Source organism: Chaetomium globosum, genomic scaffold, assembly GCF_000143365.1.
Source record: "Chaetomium globosum CBS 148.51 scaffold_6 genomic scaffold, whole genome shotgun sequence".
NCBI classification, from domain to species: domain Eukaryota; kingdom Fungi; phylum Ascomycota; class Sordariomycetes; order Sordariales; family Chaetomiaceae; genus Chaetomium; species Chaetomium globosum.
Window position 1 is genome coordinate 333,061 of NT_165981.1, and position 21,233 is coordinate 354,293.

General features: G+C 56.5%; 6 protein-coding genes across 6 annotated transcripts; 3 read left to right on the plus strand and 3 right to left on the minus strand.

The window, feature by feature from the left end:
• Positions 1 to 129: 129 nt before the first annotated feature.
• Positions 130 to 3,561, minus strand: CHGG_08447 (uncharacterized protein; the record flags this gene model as incomplete). Its single annotated transcript, XM_001226373.1, has 3 exons — positions 130 to 679; positions 862 to 2,750; positions 2,800 to 3,561. 3 exons carry the CDS (start codon positions 3,559 to 3,561, stop codon positions 130 to 132), a joined length of 3,201 nt encoding a protein of 1,066 aa, XP_001226374.1.
• Positions 3,562 to 5,366: 1,805 nt separating this feature from the next.
• On the plus strand, positions 5,367 to 6,275 carry CHGG_08448 (uncharacterized protein; the record flags this gene model as incomplete). Its single annotated transcript, XM_001226374.1, has 1 exon — positions 5,367 to 6,275. The coding sequence occupies one exon, from the start codon at positions 5,367 to 5,369 to the stop codon at positions 6,273 to 6,275; it is 909 nt and encodes a 302-aa protein (XP_001226375.1).
• Positions 6,276 to 7,753: 1,478 nt separating this feature from the next.
• CHGG_08449 (uncharacterized protein) lies at positions 7,754 to 12,066 on the plus strand (the record flags this gene model as incomplete). The annotated part of the gene is made up of 6 exons (XM_001226375.1): positions 7,754 to 9,984; positions 10,285 to 10,399; positions 10,797 to 10,921; positions 11,048 to 11,343; positions 11,603 to 11,884; positions 11,945 to 12,066. The coding sequence occupies 6 exons, from the start codon at positions 7,754 to 7,756 to the stop codon at positions 12,064 to 12,066; spliced, it is 3,171 nt and encodes a 1,056-aa protein (XP_001226376.1).
• Positions 12,067 to 12,978: 912 nt separating this feature from the next.
• On the plus strand, positions 12,979 to 15,235 carry CHGG_08450 (uncharacterized protein; the record flags this gene model as incomplete). Its single annotated transcript, XM_001226376.1, has 3 exons — positions 12,979 to 13,587; positions 13,649 to 15,014; positions 15,204 to 15,235. 3 exons carry the CDS (start codon positions 12,979 to 12,981, stop codon positions 15,233 to 15,235), a joined length of 2,007 nt encoding a protein of 668 aa, XP_001226377.1.
• Positions 15,236 to 15,759: 524 nt separating this feature from the next.
• Positions 15,760 to 16,928, minus strand: CHGG_08451 (uncharacterized protein; the record flags this gene model as incomplete). Its single annotated transcript, XM_001226377.1, has 2 exons — positions 15,760 to 16,005; positions 16,077 to 16,928. 2 exons carry the CDS (start codon positions 16,926 to 16,928, stop codon positions 15,760 to 15,762), a joined length of 1,098 nt encoding a protein of 365 aa, XP_001226378.1.
• Positions 16,929 to 18,636: 1,708 nt separating this feature from the next.
• Positions 18,637 to 20,152, minus strand: CHGG_08452 (uncharacterized protein; the record flags this gene model as incomplete). Its single annotated transcript, XM_001226378.1, has 4 exons — positions 18,637 to 18,684; positions 18,743 to 19,338; positions 19,437 to 19,612; positions 19,683 to 20,152. The coding sequence occupies 4 exons, from the start codon at positions 20,150 to 20,152 to the stop codon at positions 18,637 to 18,639; spliced, it is 1,290 nt and encodes a 429-aa protein (XP_001226379.1).
• Between the last annotated feature and the right edge of the window lie 1,081 nt (positions 20,153 to 21,233).

Below are 21,233 nucleotides of genomic sequence, written 5' to 3' on the forward strand. Positions count from 1 at the left end.
TTCACTCTTAACCACCCAACTCGGCGGCGGCACAAACCCCAACCACGCCGCCGCCGCGGCAGCAGACGCACTCACCCACCCCCACCCCAGCACTCCCCCCCACCAACACCGGCGGGACATACACCCCCCTCAACCACTCCGCCGGCGCAACCAACCTCTCCGCACTCGCCCTGCCCCCCCGACACCCACACCGACACCCACACAAAAGATAACCACAATCGTATCCTCCGCCTCGGGCGGGTCATCCTCATTCACGCGCCTTGGCAGGACCATGGTCAACTCCCCCGTGCGCTGCTGCCGGGGCGGGAGGCGCGCGTTCCAGAGGAGGGTGCCGACGGTCCAGGAGGCGTTGAGGCTGAGCATGTGCACGGAGGCGGTGTGCAGGGCGGTGCGGTTGGAGAGGGTGTAGCTGAGGACTTCGCCGTCGTGGAAGTGGAGGGTGTTGTTGTTGTTGTTGTTGTTGTCGACGGGCGCGGGCGCGGTTGGGTTTGGGGAAGAAGCGGACGGTGAACCCAGTCTGCGGGGAGCGGGGAATGGAGTTGGTAGGTTGTTAGTGCCCGGACAGCTTGGACGGTTGCGACCTGGCGGATTACAGCGCTGAAGCGTTGGAGGGCGTTGGGGGCTTCGATGTGGATGCGTGGGGTGCGAGGGAGCGGCCGCCCCTTGTGGTCGGCAACGACTAGATCGCATCCGTCGATTGTCGCGTTCATGAGATCCCGGCCCTGCTAGGGCTCAATGTCTATGCGATTAGGGCCCCAGGGTCCGCTGCTGCTATCCGGGGACAGTGCTCTCTCAAGCACTGCCCCGTTGATCATTATCCAAGGCGAATTCAGTCGAATTCCAGTAGTCATATTTTGGTACCACGGCCGCAACAACCCCAGCAGCTTGAGAAGTTCCTCCGAGCTGCTGGATGAATCCGTGTCGAGCGCTACAACAACGTGGTTACGCCAGAAGAAATGTGCGTAACTAGCGAATGCGAGCTCAGCATCGTTCCAGAGGTGATGTTCGCCGCCCTTTTCTCCAGTAGCTGGAACGCCCTTAAACCGAGAAGGTACCCGCAGAGGCAACGAGAGGTACAGGATGCAACTCTGAGCCAATGTCGCGTGGCAAGCCTGCATAATAAAATCACCCAGCCAGTCCGGCTTTCTGTGTCCGTTCTCGAACGGGCCAGCCAGAAGGAAGTCCTTGGCAGTTTGGTGGATAAAGTAGACCCTGCCGTTGTAGACATCCAAGAAGTACTTACAGGCATCCAAAATCCAGCTCCGGAAACAGCGCTCGTCCTGCAACCCCAAGCCGTGTTTGCTGCCGTTGGGGAGGTCCCGGATGTTGAGCGCGATGTTGACCTCCTGAAGAGTGAGCGGCCTTGCAGCGGCAAGGACGATTTGAAACAAGTTTCTGACATCGCCTCTTTGACATTCCCGCACTCGGTTGAGAAACCCGACGTATGCCTCTTTCACGGTTGCCGGCAACTTCTTGAAGATGTCGATCCAACCACGGGGCACTCGCGGCAAGCCGTCCTTCATCTTCAGCTCGAGGTAGTCGAATAACAGCTTAACATACAGATACGTTCTGTCCTCCCGCGGACGGATAAACTCGAGTAATTCCTGTCTGAGGTTCGTGTCTTGGATGCACCGCAGCGCAAACCCATCGAAGCGGGCTATGACGACTCTCTCGATGTCTTTGCTAATGTGCTTTACACAATGTGGGTCCTCTTCTAGCTTTAGAACGGTGACGCTAGGAGAGAATATTAGCGGCGGCGCTGTAACTAGAGGGCGTGTGGTGAGGAAGAATTTCATCCGTGGGCTCGGGCCGGCAAGATACTCGGTCAGCTTCTGCCATAGTTTGTCGGCCGAGTCCGGCTCGCATTCATCGAACCCGTCTAGAACAACAGTAACACTCCCAGGCTCGCAGTCTTGGGTAGCCTCCTCGAGCACGCTCCAGAGCAGATCGAAATTGCATCGCACCTCCTCAGGGAGAAGATGGTCGACTCTGGCACAAATTTTATCGACGAGGTCTGGCTGGCCCTGAAAGAGCTGATCGAGAACCCGGCAAAGCGCCGTCGTGGCTCCGTCCTGGCCCTTACCGTTGTCCTTGAAGAAGAAGGCGCAGATTGAAGAGGGCCTCCATTTTGGCAGTTCGGTCAGGAGGGACTTCGACAAAACTGACTTGCCCGATCCCGGGATCCCCTCCAGCACAAAAACACCAGAATCTCCGGTGGCCCACTTGACAAATACGGGATGTGTGAGGACCCCTGCCCCAGTACCGACTTCCGGCGAATCGATGCTGTCGAGGTAAGCCTGATAGACGGCGTAGGGGAAGTCGTCGGGAAACTTGAACTTGATCAGCGTCTCCAACCGCTGTTTATGCAGTGCATCCTTGGAGAGAGTGTGGAGCTTGTCCAACAGATGCTGTTCGTAGTTGAGATTCATGTACTCTTCCAGGCGCTTTTCGCTCTCCTTGATCTCAGATAGCATGCAGTTCCAGTCGTCGAGCTTGAGAATGTCCCTGGAAATTGTAGTCAAGGGGCGGCAGTAGGTGTAGTATGCTCGCAGGTGATATTCGATGAGGAGTTTGTAGAGAGCGACAATCTCGCCATAAATCGCATGTCGGAGCGCCGAAAAGCTTTGGGGGCTTTTCCAATACTCACGGTTCAGGAGGTCAAGAACTTGACCGTACCATGTGAACCGTGACATGACGTACGAGAAGCCGGATTCTCTGGCAGCAATCTGCTCGGCGTGGTTGACGATGATCTGCTTCGGTTAGTTTGAATACCCCCGGCGGCCGGCTGTGAATACATACAGGCAAAACAATGGTGCAGATGCCGGTCCAGGCCAGTGACGCGGGCGGAGAGGAAGCGAGAGCAAGGCCGACAACGTCTCTAGTTTTCTGGATGAACTGTACAGCGGAAGAGACGATGCTTTGGCTGGCAGAGTCGCGTCTTGCCAGGTCCATGTATTCTTGAGCCAGTCTCGTGAAGCATTCCTCGCCGGCGTTACTGTGCTCCTCATCATCACTTGGTGGCTCCTTTTGGGCCCGCGAGGAGCGACGCGAGTCAGCAAAGCCATCTTTTGTGACGGTATTGAAAAGTGTCTCGTAGTTCTTGACCAAAGGTTTTAGCGCATCGTCGCTTCTGACTTGATTGTATGCTTCCTCCCAGATTTCGCAGGCAGCCAGGATGACGTCTTGGTGATATCCGATCCCAGGGCTACTGCGCGCTAATGGGGCGGTTTCGAACGAAGACAAACGAGAGGCGTCGCGGGCAAGATAACGAGGAGACGGCGCAAGAGTAGACGACGGCCGACGGACGGCCAGAGAACTCATGGCACGGCGCTCGGGGGACGGATTTTGAGACGGTACAGCGGATGATGGGCCGAAGGGCGACAACAAAAATGGGGAGGGCACGATAGGTGGTAATATTTCTGGCAAAGCTAGGGGCGAAGGCGAAGATGACGACGGAGAGTCGTGTTTTGGGCTGACGGGTCGCTCGCGAGGGGATGATTGCTGCACTCCCTTCCGCTTCGGTCGCCGTTGGGGAAAGGAACAGCAAAACGGTATGCCCATCGTGTTACTCGGTGCGTGGCGCAGATGGTTGACGGTCTTCAAATATTCGAGTCGACGTGTCCAAGAGTCATCCAAAGGAAATTCGAGTAACTTGAAGAAGCCATGGCTGCCTGTTCGACAATGTCAAGACGATGCGCGCACTGCACCGAATATTGAGGGAAGGCGGGTTCTAGCTTCGTTTTTTATCATGTTTTAGGTACACGTACGGTTGAGGAAGGCGCCATGATATGATGCAAATTCAAGGCCCAAAAGTCAGATCGCCCTCCACAGTTTCACGTAAGAAAACGGCGTATCTCGCTCTCCTAATACAATGCATCAAACTGTACGATGTTACACCGGGATGTTACTTATGCAGTGCCACGTCCCACCCTGCTATACATTGCTTTTGAGCTTGACGAAACTGGAAGCACGGCTAGCCGGACGACCTTTGTTAGGTACTTTCCGTTGTCGGGGACGGAAGGGAGGAAGCGATTCCCTTACCGACCGTCCGGACCAACGAACATTACTTAACAGATAAGTCTTGTTGTTTGGAACCCACCGAGAATCCAAATCAGGAAGAGCCTCCTCAAGTCCCTGTTGGGGTGGTCATCGATCACGTAACACAAACAAGAACCACGGCGGCTCGCCGGGCCCCTTTTCGTTACGGGCCAAGGAGCTGCGCCGTGGTTTGGACAATCAAGGTCGGGACCGGACCGGGCCCGAGCGAAGGCCGGTCATCTCGAGGTGGTTGTTCTCGGCGGATTTACCTGCGCCGCCAAACCCGATCCTCCAAATGTAGTGGTGTGGAAAAACTGTCCAAATATTCTCCGGCGTGGTTGTGCTACGCCTTGGGCGAAAGAACTGTGACACAAGAAGCAAATGTTCAAGCCGTTGCTCCTCAACCCTCGTCACTTTCGCCGCTATATGTTCGGTCAAGCCAAACCTGTCCCATGCGGGCTTAGAATTGTATGGGTTGCCCGTGTATCTGCCCCGGCCTGGATCATCCGTTGCCACCTACTGGCGGCTGCTGGGGCGATGGGGCGAGGACCACGTTCCAGCATTTTCTCCCTGAAACCTTTGCAATACCAAATTTGACAACGGTTGTCCTACAACGGCCCACAAGGTGGAAAATCACCAAGCGGCGTCATACGCCCACCCGGTTTGTCTCACCCTTTGTATCCGGCCGATTTGCCAATGGTGTCAAACACAACATCAGGCCGCTCGGTCTTCGTGGGAATCTGATAGTCCTGCTTCCCCTCGAATAGCGGTTCCTTGGCTCAGAATCTCCGCCATGATTATATCAATGCTCTCCTCAATCCACCCTCGAGTTTCAGCACGCTTGTTTTGAAGCTGGGATGCGGCATCCCGGTAACACTCGGGGTTAAGCCCATCAGCAAAAGACCATAGTCTTCACTCTTTTTCCTCGTCCAGGGCCGACTTCATGTTCCGCTGTGGCCATGAGACAGTGCAACATGACGAGGCCAGTCAGGCACCCTAACCTCAACGGTGGGCTTATTGTGACGAGAGCTTCCATCGCTCGACGATCGAGTATAAGAAGCCGTCCGTAGCCACCCGAACCGTCAGAGAGTCCCTCCTCAGCATCGACCCACATATCATCACATTCCTTACATCAGAGGCTTTCCGGTAAAGCCTCATACATTCCTTTCCAACGTTCATTATCGTCCAGCAAAGTGCCCTCCCAATTCACACTCCTTTCTCCCCCACGTCCTGGCCGGCCCAGATCAAACAAACCGCCCCCCACACCACACCACCTCCGGCACCTACTTACCCTCCCTCACGTTGCACCCCGCAACCCCCACCCGAAAATGAAACACACCACAGCATTCCTCGCCTTCATCGGCCTCACCACTGCCGCCGCCATCCCCTGCACGAGCTCCGCCGGTTATGTGGGAACCGCGCGCCGCGATGCCCTCATCGACAACCAGCCTCCTCCTGTGAACGGTACCGCGCCTGTTGTCGCTGCTAATGAAGAGATGGACAAGCGTCACCATACTGGTGGGGGTGGAGGTGGAGGCGGCGGTGGAGCTGGGAATGGAGGTGGTGGTGGGAATGGAGGTGGTGGCGGAAATGGAGGAGGAGGTGGTAATGGAGGGGGTGGTGGAAATAAAGGAGTTGGTGGCGGCGGTGGCGGCGGAGGAGGGGCCAACGAAACCGGCAACCAAACCGCCGCTCGTGGTGTGTATGCCGCGCAACGCAGGGCTCCCGGAAACCCTGGTACCGGCGGGGGCCCGGCGAGAAAGAAGCAGGATGCTGAACCGGGCTCTAACAGTGGCGACGAGACTGGAGAGGACAGCACCCCGGCTGTTACCAAGGGGGCCAGTAGTTCTCAGAAGCGCGAGCCTGATCCAAACCCAGCAAGCGCCCCTAAGAAGCCTGCCCCTAAACCTGCCTCGGCGCCTAAGCCTGCTGTCAAGGCTGATGGTTCTTCGTCCTCATCCTCATCCTCATCATCATCATCATTCTCGTCTTCGTCTGTTTCTGCGGGCTCTAAGAATTCCCCCTCTCAGGCTCGTGCCGTTTCCGATGCGAATGGTGGCGAGCAGCCACAGAGACGCCACGATGACTCCGAGACAGGAGGCGAAGCTGGCCGCTCTGGTCGGGGGGACACACTCGGCCCGGCTAAAGGATTCAACAATGCTTCCAGGACTGTCGGCGGTGGCCTCCTCGGCAGAGCCAACCTGTTGCTGAACCTTCGGAAGACGGAGGCAAACTAACGTCCAAGCTCGTCAATTCTCCCACCGAAATTGAGTCTGCAAACGTTATCGATCCTGGTGTGGACACCGCGGCAGCTATCAATCAATGTCACCGGAGGAACACGACGGCCACTCAAACCGTGTGCACTTTCTCAGTCTAATACTTGCAGGGGCACAAGGTCATCCGCAGGTTCAATGGCAATATTCGAGCACAAGCCAGATCGACAAGAATGAGAACATGCTCGGCCTGCGGCAGGCAGCTGCTGATTCACGGAGTGGTTGCCGCACTCTTGAAGTGGAGAGATCTTAGAAAAAAGAGCAGAGGAAAACAGACGGCTTAACGGCTCTGAAGATTGCGGGACGATAGGTAGTGAATAACTACTTCCGAATCTGGCCTTGTTTCTTCCGGAAAATAGAGTTGATGTCGTCCGTCCCGTAGCATCATTCCGTGCAACTGCCGTTAGTCATGTCATGTGTGAGTTGTGTCAGCTCAGGCTCAGTCTTGGTTGTCAAGAGCACCTCCGCTGCGAGAATTGGAGCTGTGGGCCCGTGCCTGATTTTACCCCTGGCGTGCCCGTGCGGGTCCACGCGCTGTGAGAGTCTTGGCGACGACACTGGCGTTGTATTCGCAAACAGGCAGGAACCGTCCCACCTGCGGTCATAGAAATGGGCCACCCTCCTCCTGTTGGGCAACTTTCCCAGCCACGCTCACTTGCTTCCTCTATCTATCGCCCTGCCCTGAGACTCGCCCGCCGTATCGTGCGACGTCCAGCACACTTCGCCATGCCCCGCCTTTGGCCCACGAGTCACGACTCGAATAGTCTCCGATTTAGCAACCTGGAAAACCCCGGTTAGCGATTCCCAGGCGGTGAATTTGGCCCCACGTTGCACATCCGCCCCAGCGGCAAACTCCACTCAATTCCATCCCTTGGTTCATCGCAGCTGCAACCTTCCGATAATCAACGACATCCCAATTGAGTTCCATATTGTCCGAGGAACAACCCCTCCAACCAAACCCGACATTTGCGCAACGTGGAACGGCACGGGCGTAACCAATCCATATTACATACGAACCGTGCCGGCGCCATTCAACAGATCAATTGGTGCTGCAACTATGCGACAGTCCCCGTCTGCATTCCAGGACGAGTTTTGCCTTTTCGAGTGATAGGGATGGATGACACCCAGACCACGAATGATTACTCGCGGCAACACACGATGGGGGTCGCTACGACCCACGGAAGTGACGACGGTAGCTTGCAGTGCTGCTGTGGGAAGGAGGACTGCGTCTTTCTGGTGCACAACTGCTCCGTCCTGTCGAGCGTTGAGCGAGATGTCCACACCGCGGCAAGAATGGGCCAGGTCAGTCATCCCGCCACATTCCTTTGATACACCCTCTCTTTGATGGAGGCCCACGTGTACCCTTTGTTTTGTAGTCTTCCCGAGCCCCCGGCCGTTGAAGGCAACGTCGAGATAATGCTACCCATGCATTTGGCGACACCATGCAAACACGCGAAATGGCTGAAATCGGGGCAATATGGCGGTCCCGCCAACCCAAGCCCGATGATGGCCACCCCTCGCTGACATTCACGCTGCAGACTCTGCTTGCCCGCCATGAAGCCTACATGGCATCTGCCGAACGCGACCGACTCGAGCTCACAGCCCGCATCGAGCAGCTGGAACGAGACAATACGGAACTCGAAGCCAAAAACCGATCGGTTGCCGACGAGAACCACACGCTACGAGACGAGCTAGATCGGGTTAACGACACGGTCAAAGATGCCGAGACTAATATTAGCCTTCTTGAGGCGTCCCTTCTCGACTCGCAAAGGGAGGTGCGGCGGCTAGAAAGTGCGACCGACAGAGCAGCCAATCTTGAGCGCCAAATCGCACTACTGGAAGAAGAGCAAGACGTGCTACGGACCACCATCGCCCGTACCGAAGAGGAATCCCGGACGACCATGTATCGCTGGAGGCAAGCCGAAAAGGGTCTTAGTGACCTGCAGGAGCAGCTCGAACGCATGGAGAAGGAATCTCGGGAAGAGCGCGAACGCCACGTCGAGGTCATCGGCCGTATGGAACGGCAGCGCGCCATGGAGAAGGAACTGAATACGGCAGCAGGACGGCTCAAGGGCGCCGCCGCCGCCAAGTCGATGACCGACAGCAGGAGCAGCGGCAGTGTCGTCTCGCATTTCGTGCGAGACCTGTTGCAAGATAATGCTAACCTGCAAGTCGGCATGGCTGAGCTGCGCGAGATGCTTCTCAACTCCAACGATGAGATTCAGATGTTGAGGGAACAGTTGGCGTATCACCAACCGGCGGCCGGCCAGGAACTAAGCTCACCCAAGACGCTACAAGCTGAGCTAGCCCAGAAAGAACCACCGACGCCGCCACAACAGCCGAGGGTGTCGCAAGAGTTACATATTCACCACCACTACCACGTCACCCACAAGCCAGAGGCACGGAAGTCGAGGAAAAGGAGGCAGGGGCTCACACCCGGCGTATTCACCCCACCCCAGCTTTCAGCTCCGAGTTCACCCATCTTGTCCTCTGCTCGCTTTCAGCGTGGTACCCTAGCCGCGCCTTTGTTATCCCCAAACGAGCCTTCCCCATCAACCACTCGCTGGTCTCTCCAATCTGAGAATCACTCCGAATTTGCACCGTCATCAGCGCCCACCTCCCCGCGGTCCAACAACAGGGACTCCCTGTTCGACAGGGTCCCCGATCTACCGTCACCCGCCTCTCCAACTACGACTGCGGATCCAACCTCGCCGGGCTGGAAGCAAGCGCATAGGAAGAAAGTATCGGACTACTCGCTGAGGAGTATCTCCGAGATAGCCATGTTTCCGGCGGACACAGCACGGTCCGCACATGGTTACACACAGCGGCCACGCCCCATGTCCCGCTCAATAATGAACGATCGTTCACAAACGGCTTATACTTCGCCGTACACCACCGACGATGTGCCGAACGTCACTTCCCCATCTCTCGCTGCCTACACAGACTATGACAGCAATAACGACACTGGTCTGGAAGACACATTCTCACCGACATCGTCTCATTTCGACTCCAGTGTTGAACAGCGGCCTCGCGGCCTGCGGCGAGTTATCTCGCACGAATCCATTATATCCCTTTCTAATGGGCTCGACATCCACACCCTCAGCGCACGACCCAGCCAGCTCTCCCTCAGACCACTCGGTCTCACTACCGCGGGCACTAACGTCAGTGCTGTCATCGCCCAACCAACACTCCTAAGCAGCAGCGCCGAGGGCAAGAGAGGGAGCGTCATTCTCAGGGACAGTATCGCCCAACAGCTCTCCGCCCAAAAGTCACGGCATGGTGGGGGCAGGGTTGTATCGAATCCCAATAGGGGAAGGGCTTCGGAACGGGGTTCCGGGCGGGCTTCATCTCGGACACCCTCGACGTTGGGGAAGTTGGTCTCTTGGAGGCCCTGGGGGGCGAACAGCAGTAATGTCGATACCGCCAACGATACTATCACACCTGGGACGAGCCCGTCGCCAACGCCCGCCCTAGATGCGTCTACATCGGTGACTCCCGCGGTGGCCATCCCCACACTTTGCCTCCCCGACGATGCGGGTTCCATCGCCACGGTCTCTACGACGAGCAACAACCTTAGCAAGTCTCCCCAAGGTAGCCTCTCATCAGCAGGCTACCTCAGCTACCCCGGCAACAAGCGCGAATGCGGCACTGGCGGCTGTGTTTCGCGCACCGGGTATTAACCAGCCGGGTCCAATCCCGGGATTCCAAGAGTACTGGGCCTCACAGAAGAGGCGGGGCGCGCCGAGCAAGGTCTCGATTGATGACAGCGCTGGCGTGCAGGAAGCGTTGAGAGAGGTATTGGAGGAGGATTAATAATTTGATTTGAACTAATACCCTAATAGTACGTAGTTGGTGTTCAGGGCATGGGGTGGCTGGGTTTGCATCCGCGGAGGCGCATATACGAGCCGTTTTGTATTTTGGCCGTTTTGCATTTGAGGGCCAAAGCTGGCAATATTGATCTGGTTTTGCATAGCACAAGGGGGGTGCGAGATGGTCATGGACACGGCTCCTTTAGTTTTAGATACCCGCGCCGCAATAAGGTGCATTCGATTGCTTGCAATGAGGGATCGCCGTCCAATGTTGCACCAGTACGTTCGCAGTTATTTCTAATTCCGTAGCGGTCGATTCTTCAGTGTATAGGTACCATAAAGAAACAGATATGCGTGCAGTCCGCCTCGGGTACGCGAGCACTGGTCAAGTTCACCTTCTCAGAACTAGAGCTAAATAAATGCCCAGGCCCTCCACCTCTGTTCTGTCCGCCCCTTCCATCCTTTCTCCGCTCGAATAACTGTATGAGTTTCCTGGCCGCATCGCAGACCGCGTCCAGACAAACATTACCGCCGCTCTTACATTGCATATTACTACCCAACACGAATCAAGCATACAAGATCATCTCAAATAATACCATGAAATCCACTCTTTGTTCAACTCGGACTCCTGTCCTTGGGCTCTTTCACCGGAGCCGCCCCCGCCATCGATTTCCAGCACGAAGCCGCGGCATCGGAGCGGATTCTCGAGCTGCAGACGCAATACCACCAGAGCATTTACGGCATCATCAGTAACCGCACGACAGGCTGTACCATCGACACCCTCCGCGCCAGAAAAGAATGGTAAGTTCTCTATCCCCAAGCAATCAGTCCCTCCTCAGCACTCCTATCCATGCCACAATCACACACCCCAACCAACCCCATCCCCAAAGCAGTACCTGCCTAACCCCTCCCAACCACCCCCCACAGGTCAGCGCTCACCCTCCCCGAACGCACCGCCTTCATCGCCGCCATCCACTGCCTCAACGCACTCCCGGCGCTCACCCCACACCGCAAAGCCCCCGGCGCGCGCACCCGCTACGACGACTTCATCGTCACCCACATCGATCAGACCCCCTTCGCGCACGCGTCCGGACTTCTTACTGCCCTTCCACCGCCACCTGATCCACCGTTTGTGAGGTCCTGCCGCGAGGAATGTGGCTATGCCGGCCCGATGCCCTACTGGGATTGGACAAGGTCGTATACGGTATCCGAGGGCGGCGGAGGTCTTTGGTGGCGGGGAGGGGTCGTTGGGGGGGAATGGCGTGTTTGTGGCGGGGAGGAGGGAGACGGTGATTGTGTTGCCTGGGGGGAGGGAGATGGTGATTCCGCCGGCGACGGGGGGTGGGTGTGTGCAGACGGGGCCGTTTCGGGAGGGGGTGTTTGAGGTGCGGTTGGGACCGGTGGGGTATGAGCCGGCGGGGCCGGAGGGCGGGCTGGGGTATAATCCGAGGTGTTTGACGAGGATTTGAGTCCGGTGTTTAGTTTGGGACGAGGCCGAGCGCGGTCACGGCGTTGGTGGATGGGTGTGGGGGGGATTTGGGGTGTTTGTGGAGGAGCTGGATGCGCCGGGGGGTGAGCCAGGTGGTGTGCATGCGTCGGGCCATTGGCAGGTTGGGTTGAATGCGCTGGATGTGTATGCGAGTCCGAGTGACCCGGTGTTTTGGCTGCATCATGCGCAAGTGGATCGGGTGTGGACGATCTGGCAGGGGCAGGATCCAGCGGCGCGGACGTACCAGGTTTGGGGGACGGGGACAGCGGCGAATGGTGAGTGATTTGGGATGGCTGTTTGGGATGCGGACTGTTGATGCTAACGCACCTTTGCAGACCCGCCGAGTGACAACGTCACGCTGGACACCTCAATGGACTTTGGTATGATCGGGGACTCGAGGACCATTCGCGAGGTTTCGTCAACGGTTGATGGGGATTATTGCTATGTGTATGAGTGAGAGGCGTCTATGGTAGAATGGGTGTGTTACCTAGCCCGGGCGGGAAACTGAAGGTTTGAAGATGGAGTTGAGTTGTTAAAGCTTGGTTAATGCATACATACCCGGCACCATTGATATCAGGCTTGAGGCAGTTGCAGTTGCCAACAGTAATAGACGAATAGATTCTTGTCCACCGCACAGTTATGGTTTCATATCTCAACATACTCGTGTAGGTAACGGACTAAGTGGCCGTTTTTCCAATCTCGTGAATACCTGAAGCTGCGGTTCGGGCATATTCATGGACACTGCCAGGTTTGGAAAGAATTCTTTGATGGACATACTTACGCAAACGACTCCCACTCCCTCCCGTCCGTATTATGGTCCCATTGGCGATATCTAGGTACCTACCTATGCTTCTACATTACCCTGGTACCCATTGTCAAACCCAACAGTTGGCGTAAGCCGCCTCTGTTACCCCAACATCAACCCGACGATGCCAAACACGGCTAGCTGCGCGTGATAATAATGACTAAAGCTCAGCTGAACAGGAAGCGAGCGGAGGTGTCTTGGCGGTGAGGCAGTGCGTTGCCTACTTCCTCCCTTTCCCCACGGCCCTCAACTGTCTGCTCTGTATCCTCGCACTCTCTGGCCAAAAAAAAAGCCAAACTCCAAGTGGAGGTGCCGCCGAAACTTTGGACGAAAGGAACGAAAAGAAAGCTATTCAAAAGCCCAAAGTCTGCTTTTTATTTGACTCGGTTTCTACTTAATTTGTTTTGCTCGATTTTCTTCACATCTTCTTTTTCTTTTCTTTTTCTTTTTATTTCTTTTATTTTCTTCCTTTTCTCGACTTTTTTCTCCCCTTTCGATTTCGGCTTTTTTTAGCCGAGGAGGGCCTCGGTATTGACACAAACAATAACCGGGATACGAGCAATCATGGAAAAGCTGCCAGAAACCGAAAAGTATGCCCCTTTCTCTTACAGCGCGTCAGAGATGAGCACGCCGGACACTCAGTTCCGACTGCTAGAGCTCTTGCCGCCCATCGTCGAGCAAGACGAGCTCTCGTGCCGCATTGTCGTTCGCCAACTGGTGGAATCATCGCGGCAATACAAGGCGCTTTCATACACTTGGGGCAATGGATCCTTGTCGCACTTCGTCGCCATACTCCCTGAGAATGGGGGTGAAGGCCAACGAAAGGCCCTGGCCATCACGGAATCTCTACACACCGCGCTGGTTCATCTCCGCCATCCCAGCGAGCCTGTTTGGTTGTGGATCGACCAGATCTGCATCAACCAGGAGGACCACGCCGAGAAGGGAAAGCAGGTTGGGATCATGGGCCCTATCTACGCCGGCGCTGAGCAGGTGCTGGTATGGCTGGGCCCGGCAGCGGACGACTCCGATCTCCTGATGGAGGCCTGGCAGAGCGTTGGCCAAGCCGCTCGAGACTTCGGCTTAGAAAGCTATTACACCAAGGAACGATGGCCTCTGCTAGCCCGCATCCTCAACGCCGAGGACCCCACGGATCCAAAAACAGTCGAGTACGGCGTAATGCTCAAAGCCGGCGCCGAAACCTTTGCACCCCTCGTCCCAAAAGAAATCTTCCCAGCACTGGTTCGGCCGACCCTGGTTCCCGCGCGCCTGGACCGTCCAAGAGTTCTTCCTCTGCGATAACACCCTCTTCGTCTGCGGCACCAAGACCATCCCCGCCGAGCTCGTCATGATGGCCATCCAAATCCTACAATACTCCATTTCCCGCCTCTACGAAGCCGTCTACAAGCCCGCGGAAGCCTCCCTCCTCCTCCTCAACGAGCTCAACGACGAGCCCACCGGGCGGCTCTTCAGCTGCCGCCAGCGCCGCCGCAAGCACGACCGGCGCGAGCCCGACGCCCCCGGCGACGCCCTGCACGCCCTCATGCGCAAGCTCTACGTCGAGCACAACACCCAGGCCTGGCTGCACCGCGACCGCGTCTTTTCGCTGCTCGGCCTGGCCGTCGATGCGCCCCACCTCGCGCTCACGCCGGATTATGCGGAGCAGGACTCCCCCGCGGCGGACGCCCGCATCTTGGCGCGGGCGGCGCGCGCGATGCTGACGAACCCGGTGACGGGGCGGCTGGATATACTGAGCTATGCGCAGCCGCCGAAGCATCCGGATCTGGCGCCGCATTTGCCGTCGTGGGCGCCGGATTGGAGGGCGAATCTAAGGCGGTCGTTTTATTATGTCCATGAGAGCGTGTCGGAGCATTTGTTTGCGGCGTGCGGAAAAGAGAATTTGGCTGTGCGGCCGCTGCCTGTTCCGGACGTGGAGGGGAAGAACAGCTCCGTGGTCGGGTTGGGTGGGTTTTGGGTGGATAGCGTGGCGACGGTGGCCGACGGGTCGGCGTGGATAGATATGTCGTTTGGGGCGGATCGGTTTGCTTCGTTCTTTGCGCAGGTGGACGGGCTGTTTGAGCGGGGGATGGCGGAGCATGCGGATGTGCCGGAGCTGTATGGTGGAAACGCGGAGCGCCGGGCGGAGGCGCGATGGCGTGTGCCGACCGGGGATCTGTTTTGGACGCGGACCGCGGATATGCACCGGTCGGGGGCACCTGAGGCGGAGGTGGCCCATCGGCAGTGCCAGGAGATGGTGCGTTTCTTTGGGGAATGTGAGGGGGTGGTGGAGCCTGAGGAGCAGGCAAAGAAGTTCAAGGAGTTCGATTGGGATGGAAAGAGGAAGAGGGGGGAGCTGGGGTCGTTTTATCAGGAGAGTATGAGATATATGATTGGGAAGCGGCCATTTCTGACGTCGGAGGGGTACCTGGGGATGGGACCGGATGATGTTAAGGAAGGGGATGTGGTGGTCGTTTTGTGTGGGGGAAGGATTCCATTCATTCTGAGGCCGACAGAGTCAGAGTTGGAGCTGCCTAAGAAGACAAAGCTCTTTGAGTTTGTGGGAGAGGCGTACTGTGACGGCGTGATGGACGGGGGGGTCGTGGGTAAGCGGGAGTTGAGCGAGTTTTATCTGATTTAATGTTGGTTACTGGTCGACAGCCAAAATAACCAACTTCTAATGAGGCACAGCAAGATGAAAACCGATAAGTGCAAGGTTAGCATTATAATTCATTTCATTCTATGAACGGCTTCAAGTTAAACTATGTCTAAGCTTTAAACCAAGATCAGCACAGGAAGACCCGGCATCATGGTTTGGTTCAGCTGAAAGAAGCTAAGTTGATAATATAAGCTGACTAGTCAAACCCTCCTGACCAGTTGTGACTAACGAAGAGGAGTTCAATAGCTGCCCCGGGGTTTTGAGGACCACCGCTACTTACTCTTTGGCCAACTGTCGAGTGGGCAATGGTCTCCCTTGCGAGTTAGTTATGCGGAACTAATACATAGAGCGTGGTAGGTACGTGCAGACATGATGATCCAACTCCAGGAACCAAAGCTTAACATTATTGTAAGTGGCTGTCCGGCCAGAATCACATGCATGCTTTGGGTGCCTTCATACTCATGAGCGAGAATGTCTAGGGAGCTATCTGGGCTACGTAAGTTCATTAAAGCGATAACTAACTTATACTCGACTCGATCAAAATTAGCGATTACATGGCTCTTGTAGCCCTTTTTCGTCCTAACCTCCGCACAACCAAAGGTTTTATTTATCCCTTCTGGCCCACTCTTCCGTACACTTTGCCACCTCTATCCACTCACCCAAACGGCATGTCTCACAAAACCCCCAACTAATCAAGAAGAAGCAGGGGGCGGCGCGGGTAGGGTGTAGTTGCCGCCGATGTCGAGCAGGTAGGCGATGCTGTTGAACTCGACGTCGATGCTCTTGATCTGCCAGAAGCCCTCGTCCTTGGTGGCGCCGAGGATGGTCACGCCGCGCACCGGCTTCTGGGCCTGGCCAAAGGTCGCCTTCCAGATCAGGGCAATCTCGTCGCAGGAATAAGGCGACTTATGCGTAATCACGAGAGGGAGGTTGTCCGGCTGGGTGAATGTTAGTTGGGTAGTTGGGTGATTTCATTCAAAGGGGAGTAGGGGGTAAGGGGTGCCAGTACCTGTTCGTGTTGGTGGTCGATGAACGCCTTCTTGGTCGGGAAGGTTGCGCTACCCAGTGGGATGCCGGCCAGAATGTTGATGCTGTCGGAGGTGTCACGGAAGTTTTCGGAAAGGTACTTGGCGTCGGTGTCGTTCCAGTGCGAGAGCATGCGCACATAAGCATCGACTAGGACGTCGACGTCGTCAGTGTGCAGGCAGGGCGTGTGGCGCGCCTCATTGCACTTGCCCTTGCCCTTGCCCTTGCCCTTGCCCTTGCCGTCACCAGAGCCTTGGCCGTTGCCTTTGTGGTCGCCCTTGGGCTGACCCTTGGACTTGGACTGGTTGCTACCCTGGCCGTGCTCCTTGCCCTTGGGCTTGGAGTTGCTGTCACCCTTGCCCTGATCCTCGCCCTTTGGCTTAGACTTCCCCTCGCCTTTGCCTTTTCCTTTCCCCTTCCCCTTTTCCTTGCCCTCACCCTTTCCCTCCCCCTTACCTTGGCTGCTGCCATGGCCTTGGCCCTCCCCACCATGCTCGCCGCTGCCATGGTCAGCTCCTCCACGCATACGGAGGAGGACCCCATCCCCGCTGTCCTCCTCATCGTCGTCCTGGCGGCGGCGAGCGCCCTGTCCGGGGTAGCGCTTGTGCTCATCGTCACGCCCCAGGAGGCCACCCGGCACGATACCGCCAAGAGCGGCGGTGGGATCGGAGCCGCCGGTCGCGCCGGTCGCGCCATCGGTCCCACTGGGGAGACTGTCTGTTCCGCCGGTGAGGCTCTCAGTTCCGCCAGTGAGGCTGTCTGTCAGACCAGCGATGGGTGAGGCGAGCCCGAGGCCCGCCAAGGAGAGGAGGGTGATGGAGCTGATGAAACGCATAGTGGCTAAACGAATGTACGAGCGTAAAAGATTGGGTTGCTCTGGTTGCTATGCGATGATGTGGGATGGAAAATCGAGGGGCCATCATCAGCATTGGGTAAGTCGTCGTCCTTTTATGGCACCTTTGGGCATGCCCCCGCGGCGGTCGGATACGAAGTTGGCCGACGTCGGGACTTCCCCAAGTGTGGCTTCCGAGCTGCCGTGGTTTGACGTCCGTGTGGCTGATCTTCATGTATGATTCCATGGGGCATCGCAATACAGCAGCGGTCCGTGGGTGACGATGAGCCTTAGCCCGTAGGTCAGCGGCCGCGGTGTCAAAGCCGGCAGCCGATAACTCTAAAGGCAAATCACGTTCCATCATGTGCATACCCATAAACTGTATGGAATTTTGGTGTTTCCTTGAAGAGGCCCTCAGCTCGTGAACGCCACTTTCGGGTCTCGGAAGCGACATGTCTCGGACCCTCTGCTGATGATGCATCCTTACCTAGCCAGGAGCCGCACCGAGTAGATTACGAATTGGTTGGAAACCCGCAAGTTGAGTCTAGTGGGCAAAACATTTACAGCAGACTTGCAGCGTCAAGCCGGATTCAGGTTCCGATTGCCCGTCAAGGAACTTTTTTGTTGGAATTTTGCCGCGCGGTGAGCCATCCAACACGGTCCCGAAGTGGCCAGCAGAACCCGAAGCCCCATTCCTTTCCAGGGTCATGCTGGCCAACGGCGTCCAGCCTGGCCAATCGTCGAAAGATCTGCCTTTTCATCGTTGGTGCTTCTTCACAGTGACGCAGTGGATGCATGAGAATCTTTGGGCGTGTACTGCAGGTCCATCACCGATGATGCCGTCGCCAAATTGGGTCATGTTGTGCAACAACTCGTGTCGGTCACAATCCGCGGTTGCTCACTCAGTCCGGGCAATCCCTGTTAGAGCCAGTCGCACAATAAGCAGGTTTGGTTTTTTGGGATTTATAATTCTCTGATGAGATATTTGAGGGTATTAATAGAGTATGTACGTTTCGGAGAGTCATTTACCATGAGGTCGAAACCACTGCTTGCATTAGGTTTAAGTTCGCCCGAGGTAGGATGTACCAGTCCTCATAGTCCTTCGACGAGGTTGAAATAGAGTTATCCACCTGTGTGGTGGAAACAAGCTTACCTGGGCGAGCATGGATGTCAAGGGAAAATTACGGCGGCCCAGTGGGTCTGGGGAAGAAACAAGGGAAGTGTTGCAACCACGCAGCCTTGCATTTCTGGTGCCATCTGCCCTGCTGCTTTTCATTCAGCCAGACTTGCCAGATTAATTACAGATTGCGGGAAGGAACCGTCTGTCTCGGACACATTGTCCCAAATCGAACGGAGGCAATTTTTGGATCCATGCTACCCTACTCCACTTCCACTTTTAGATTTTGATGCAACCCTCCCATGTTCATGAACCAAAGTTCTTCAGTCGAATACGAGACATGCGTAAGACGGCTCGATTGTGAATGCCGCGCCACACTGCAAGCCACAGTGACAGGTTCAAAGCGCCTCAATCATGCCGAAATCGCTCCAAACTGGACCTGGAGAACGCCGGCCATGTCTCTATAACGCCGTCTTTAAACCCCGGATCTGCCCAATCCATCCTTCAAAATTACCAAAATTACCGCAGTCATTCATTCCTCACAATGCTGGTCGTACAGATCATGCTGACTCTCAACCCCGATCATCAACCTCATCACCTCCGTCGCCGCCAATGCTCACCCGGAACCTGCGTGCACACGCGCTGCAACACCATTAGCAAATAAGCCGGCAGACAGAAACGCGGGGATAGGATCACTCACCTTCCGCCGCTCTCGAAACTCATCATAAAGCCGATTCCACATCTCCCTCTCCACACAACTCTCCACCCCATCCCTCAAAAAGCAATCCGGTTGTTTATCCCCCCTCGTCTTCTCAATATCTAACCACGGCTTCGGCACAGGCCAGTCCGAAAAATGCACAAACTTGGCCTCCTCAAACACCGCCACCGGATCCCACACCTCATCCTCCCGCCCCAAATACCGCGCATGCGCATCGGGCGCCTCCCGGAACTCGGACGAGAGCAAGTCATACGGCCGGTGCGGCAGCACCAGCGCGCTGTCGCCGTACAGGTAGTTGACGATCTCCATGTCGTAGTCGCTGCCGCCCGCCTGCGCCACGCGCGCCATCACCCGCTCGAACTCGGCCGCGCTCGGCTGCACCAGCATCACCTGCGACGAGAGTACCTTGTCCTTGGGGTAGAGCCAGTAGGCGCGCGGCATGGCGACGGGCGCGGGCGGGAGCAGGAAGAGCTCGTCCATGCTTTGGAGGAGCACCGAGTCCGAGTCGAGCGAGAGGACCCGCGCGTATTGCGTCTGGTTGAACGCGAGCAGCTTGGTGAAGGATTCCGCCCAGGTTTCTAGACCCGTCGTCAGCATCAAGACACACAATCCATCTAACCCTGCCCACACTCTTTTTTTCTATAAAAAAAAAAAAAAAAAAAAAAAAAAAACCCACTATCATCCCCCTCACGATGCTGCACCTTAATTGGCACCAGTTTCACCCCATACTCATCGCGCGCCTTGATCAGCAGCCTCGCGTTGGCGCTCAGCCGGCCGTTGCGCCCGTTGGCCTCGGCCGTCTGGCTTGGGTCGAACATGTGGTGCGGGTACAGCATGAGCCGGTCCGCCCGGCTGCCCAGCTGGTGCAGCCGCTCGAAGAGCATCACCGAGTTGCATAGATAGTGGCTGTCGAGTCACGTACTGCGTGTACGCGAACTGCGACCAGTCGACGGCTTCGCCGCTGTTGTTGTCGTTGTTATTGTCGGTCGGCGGGTTGGTGCTGGAGTCCTCGCTTTGCGGTGGCGCTGGGGGGGTTGGTGGGGTTGGTGGGGTCGGTGGTGTTGGCGGTGCTGGCGGTGCTGGTGGTGTTGGTGGTGTTGGCGGTGTCGGCGGCGTCGGCGGTTGTATTGGTTGGACAACGCCGGCCCCTGCGTCTGCGTCGGGCGCCGGGCTGCCCTCCCTTCCCCACCCTGCCGGGATGCTGGAAAGGGAGTCGTAGCGGTGCCCGAAAGTGAGGAAAATGCACACGATCAAGACGGCTGACACCAAGAGACGTATCCTACGCGACGACAGGGGAGCGGTCACACCAATCCACCATTGTGGCGATGTTGGGCTGTCGGCAGTGGTTGGGCTTCCATTCAGGGGTGAGTATCCAAAGACCCGGGCGAGCATCGTAACGGCGGCCGTCGCTCGTGTGAAGCGGGAGCGTGCGTCGACAGCGCCGAGCGGCGGGACATGGCAATTATGTGGATGACCGGGAAATTCGGCTTCCTTTGGGATGCAGCTTTTTTCAGCAGCGAAGGAAGTGATCAGCCCTGCAGCCTGGATCCGTCGACAAGGGCCAATGGCCCGAACCAACAAGATCGAAACGAATGCGACCAAGAACGCGCGGTTCAGAGTGCGCTAAGCGAAACTTGGCTGCAGCGAACCTCTGAATACGACTCCAGGCGGCATGGAAGCTTGGCTAATTTGTCAGCCTGCACGCTCAGCTTTCCCGTCAGCTGAGTCTGCAGCCCACCACGTTGACGCGTTGAAATTGTTTCTCGTCAAATCCAAACTATCGGGTCTGACGGAGCCACCACGACACAGAGCCCGAGGCGGCCGAGCGAGGAAAATGCGCTGCTTCGAGTTGCTCGACGTCGTCACGGCAAGTCCAATGGAATGGGATTGCTGTGGGGAGAAATCGTTGTTCGCGAATGGCAGGGCGACTCTGAAGAAAAGTTAGGTAGTCAGACTACTTTGCAAGCGATTTTAAAATGAGCCACATCATATAAATTGAATCCACTGCTTTAAACACAAAGCACTCACATCAAAGCCCCGAGGTCGACACGATTGACGTCGAATCCCAATCCAGTATCCTTCAGCCGATCTCCGACCGTCTCCAGCATTATCCCTCCCCCCATCTTCCCATTCCCCACCCAACCGTCTTAGCATCCCCGACTCCCGGGTAGAACGTCCATATTGTGGGCACAAGTTTGCGGCGAATGTCATGCAAAAACGCTACTCCCTCCCTCCCCGCGCTTCATTCCTCCCTCGCACCGCTGTACTACTCTATACGGCTTGGCACTCCGGTGCCTGATCGTCTCCTTCTTCAAACAAGTATATTAGAAAAAAAAAAAAAAAACGCGACCACCCCCTAGCCGCGACCCCCCACCCGAAAAAGTTTTTATAATTAGGAAGGGGCGGAGCTCGAGTAGAGCGCAATACTATACGAGGAACGCGAAGACGTTCTGATGTTCCATCGTTTAGGAGT